At 46.4% G+C, this 4556-nt stretch overlaps 1 protein-coding gene across 1 annotated transcript; it reads right to left on the reverse strand.

Moving 5' to 3' along the window:
- Window positions 1-2602: 2602 nt before the first annotated feature.
- On the reverse strand, window positions 2603-3066 carry LOC123160667 (uncharacterized). Its single transcript, XM_044578496.1, has one exon. The coding sequence runs from the start codon at window positions 3000-3002 to the stop codon at window positions 2754-2756; it is 249 nt and encodes an 82-aa protein (XP_044434431.1). The 5' UTR covers window positions 3003-3066; the 3' UTR covers window positions 2603-2753.
- Window positions 3067-4556: the final 1490 nt, after the last annotated feature.

The following is a 4556-nucleotide window of genomic DNA, read 5'->3' on the forward strand; positions in this document are numbered from 1 at the left end:
GAAGGCGAGCGTGCGTGCGTCCGTCGTGTGTCCGCGCCGACGCAAATCCGGCTCAAAAATGAGCTGGGAATGGGTCGCCCGTGAAAGAAAAACGGACGCACGTCCATTTGGGTCGGCACGTTGGGCCACCTTTTGTGTCCGCCTCGACCCAAACGGACGGCGGCGGACGAAATGGGTCGCCCCATTGGAGTTGCTCTAAGTACTCCCTCCGTCCGGAAATAGTCATCATCAAAATGGATATAAGGGGGTGTATCTAGATGTATTTTAGTTCTAAATACATCTTTTTTTATCCATTTTGAAGACAAATATTTTCGGACAGAGGGAGTAGCTTGTTCCACTTCTTATTGTTTATAAAACCAACAGGAAGCATCTGATCCATGATTTTGAGTTTTGCGATGGCATGACGATGTTTTGCAGGGAGACAACCCAGCTTGGAGCTCTCTTTTACCCTGATTGATAAAAATTATGAGAAAAGAGGGTAGTTGCTACTTGCTTCTTGATCTCGATGTTAAGCCCTAGCATCTAAAGAAAAAAAAACTTCAGCCTAGCAAAACAGAAAAAAACACGTCCATTTGGGTCGGCACGTTGGGCCACCTTTTGTGTCCGCCTCGACCCAAACGGACGGCGGCGGACGAAATGGGTTGCCCCATTGGAGTTGCTCTAAGTACTCCCTCCGTCCGGAAATAGTCATCATCAAAATGGATATAAGGGGGTGTATCTAGATGTATTTTAGTTCTAAATACATCTTTTTTTATCCATTTTGAAGACAAATATTTTCGGACGGAGGGAGTAGTTTGTTCCACTTCTTATTGTTTATAAAACCAACAGGAAGTATCTGATCCATGATTTTGAGTTTTGCGATGGCATGACGATGTTTTGCAGGGAGACAACCCAGCTTGGAGCTCTCTTTTACCCTGATTGATAAAAATTATGAGAAAAGAGGGTAGTTGCTACTTGCTTCTTGATCTCGATGTTAAGCCCTAGCATCTAAAGAAAAAAAAACTTCAGCCTAGCAAAACAGAAAAAAACACGTCCATTTGGGTCGGCACGTTGGGCCACCTTTTGTGTCCGCCTCGACCCAAACGGACGGCGGCGGACGAAATGGGTTGCCCCATTGGAGTTGCTCTAAGTACTCCCTCCGTCCGGAAATAGTCATCATCAAAATGGATATAAGGGGGTGTATCTAGATGTATTTTAGTTCTAAATACATCTTTTTTTATCCATTTTGAAGACAAATATTTTCGGACGGAGGGAGTAGTTTGTTCCACTTCTTATTGTTTATAAAACCAACAGGAAGTATCTGATCCATGATTTTGAGTTTTGCGATGGCATGACGATGTTTTGCAGGGAGACAACCCAGCTTGGAGCTCTCTTTTACCCTGATTGATAAAAATTATGAGAAAAGAGGGTAGTTGCTACTTGCTTCTTGATCTCGATGTTAAGCCCTAGCATCTAAAGAAAAAAAAACTTCAGCCTAGCAAAACAGAAAAAAAATGTTTGGAGAAGTGGGGTACCGATCCCCATCCCTCTCGCATGCTAAGCGAGCGCTCTACCATCTGAGCTACATCCCCAAGTGTTATACTTTTCAAAACATGCTCACATATATACACCGTCTAGAGACCTATTTCTGTGGAAAGAAAAAATATTCTTCTGCTTCCCGTCATTCCGTGATATGTTCAGTCCAGTTTCTGAAACTGAATCCTGTTTGGTTCATTCGATAAGGAACGATGCCAGGCTCTCCTCTTGGCATCAACTGAAGATGCCAATGTCTATCTATCAGCATGAACAAGTTAGCTTTCTGTAGAAATAATATGGCTGAGTGAATAGCCTCCATTCTACAACTACAGAAGAAGTAAACCAAGTCGCCGATCAAACTGACGACCAAAGAGGGGATCGAGAGCGTGCATTGGATGCAGACAAGTCTGGTAAAATACGTTCGTACTCGGTCGGTACTGCTGTATGATAGGTACCCTGGGTATCTTCCTGTGGATCTTGTGAATGTTACACAGCAGAGGTGCTGAACTGACTAATTTTGGAATTTTTTAAAGTTCTTTTATTAGTTGTCAGGTCTCAGGTTTACTTCTGCAGATGTGACTCGTGAGATATTTGGTCCTGAAATCTTGCATTTATGTATAATATTTGGTCCTGAAATCTCGCGCTAGGCCGGTGACTTGAGAATTCCACACCGGCTGCGGTCTCTCTTTAACGCGTCTGGTATATGCAATTCCAGTTAATTTTGACTGATCTACATATGAACTAACGTGCATAACATAAAAGGAATTTGCTGGTTGACACTGGTCTGGATAACCAATACATACTGATCTGCAAAATAAGGATCCACGAATGTGCAATGGAGTATCCACTGCATGTTTGTTAAACTTGGGACTTCCCTGTGAATGTCGATGGTTGCTCGTGCTAGGCACGCCGCTTCTGAATTTCAGACTGGCCACGCTCTCTTTTGAACGCGTCGGATATATGCAATGTCAGGCAATTTTGACTGAAGTAATTTGCCTGCTGACATTGGTCTGGATCAGTACATACTGACAAAGATAAAGGATGCAGTTTCAGTGCAGATACGCGTGCAAAGCTAGCCTCGCAGAGGTAAACAAACCACACTTCTTAACATTGACTGGAGTAACAAATTTCAGATGGAATTATTACAAAAACAAAAATGGCCAGAAGTCCAGAACCTACCAAAATGCAATGCATATAGCCTAGCAATCTTGCACGCAATTAAGCCGCGGTGACCTGGATCAACCGGCGAGGTGCTTCTTCTTGGCCTCGGCCTCGTCGGTGGCCTCCACCTGCGCCTTGGCCGCGCGCAGGTCCGCCTGCGCCGCCTCCTCCTCGCTCCCCGCCATCGCCTGCTGCACCGAGCCGACCACGCTGGCCTTGGCGTGCTGCAGCCCCTCCTGCACGGACACGCCCAACGACGCCGCGCCCCTGTAAATCTGCGCCGCCGCCGCCGTTGTCTCGCGCTCCTTCCTCCCGTCGGCCTCCATCTGTCACTCGTGAGAAGAGAGAGAAGGAAGAGGACAAGAGAAGAAGCGTGTGCGTACACTACACTAAATTGACCAGATCGGGACATTCGCCGGTGACGTGCTGTCCCGGTAGCAGCATCTAGACGGGCCACGTGGCTTGGGAATATGCTCTGCTGGCGCTCTCTGGGGCCTCCACGTTGCCGCCTTGCCGGCCGACGCACGCCTCTGCTTTAGGGCCAGTTTTTTTTGTCAATTCTTTCCGAATTTACCCTTCCAAAATTGTCACTTCATTTTTTTACAATTCCTAGTTAGTTAAGGTCTAATTAGTTAGGAATTGTAAATAAAATTTGAGTGGCAATTCTAGAAGAAGCTAGGAAGGGGGTCAATTCTGGGATTGCCCAAAAGAACTGGCCCTTGGGGCGAAGCAAAGGAGGGGCGCCGCTGCATCGAAAATGCTGTGCGTCGAAAGGCTGCTGAGGACTGTCGGCGTCGGCCGCACGAACGAGATGTCATGCACCGCCGTATGTCGTCTCGACGCTACGCAGGTGAGCACACATTCCTGCTCTCGTGTCCATCTTCCGAGCCGGTCGATATCTTGTCACTTCACTCACGTGTTTGTTCTCCCCGCTACCTGGCACCTCTGCCGGGGGCTTCCTTCTCGTCCTATAGATGTCTGGGTGATGGAGGACAATGTGGCGAAAATATGAGACCTGAAGTACTGCATTGACGTGTCATCAATACAGGCATCACCGCCACTTAGACTTAGTTAAGATTCCTCAAGAAGGAAAATAAAAGGCAAAAGAAGATGGGAACCCATGTTGCTCCAACCACGACATTTCTCAGTGGGATTGCTATGGTCAGCGAGTGTGAGTTGCTGGCCAGGTTTCATAAACACCTCTCGTCTTGCAACACTGATGGCCAGTGGTTGGGAATGACAAACATTAAGGGATAACATTATGTTGAGCTTACCCCGCATCGCTTCAAACACAACATTTACCAATGCCTTCAAGCGAGATGCAAGAAGATAGGAACTATGCGAGTCATCACATGTGGACCTTGCTGCGGAGAATAAATGATTCATCTAATATGCCTGATTGGTGATTTCAAGGAAACTATGTGGCAGTCCGAACATCTCTCTGCCTCAAAAAGATGGAAGAAGAATATGGAGAATTTTTGCACGGTTCTTGTTGACTGTAACATGTTTGATCTGGGATTCAGAGGGCCGGTGTGGAATTACAACAACAAACAGGAGGGGAGAAAAAAATGTTCTGGCCCTCTCCGGATTGGACTGATCACTTCAGGAACGCCTTGGTGCTTATCCCAAAAGGAGAAGACCCTCAATCCCTGAAAGATTACCAGTCGATTAATTTGCACAATGTCATCTACAAATTTGTGTCGAGGTGCCCAGTAAATCGGTTACGACCTATCTTGGATGAAATCATATCAGAGACCCAGAGTGCGTTCATTCCAGACGGACTGATTACAAATAACGCGACCATTGCTTTTGAGTGCTTTCATAAGATCCGACATAGCAGAAATCCCCGAGATACCAATTCTGCGTACAAGTCGGATCTG

Source organism: Triticum aestivum, chromosome 7B, assembly GCF_018294505.1.
Source record: "Triticum aestivum cultivar Chinese Spring chromosome 7B, IWGSC CS RefSeq v2.1, whole genome shotgun sequence".
Taxonomy (NCBI): domain Eukaryota; kingdom Viridiplantae; phylum Streptophyta; class Magnoliopsida; order Poales; family Poaceae; genus Triticum; species Triticum aestivum.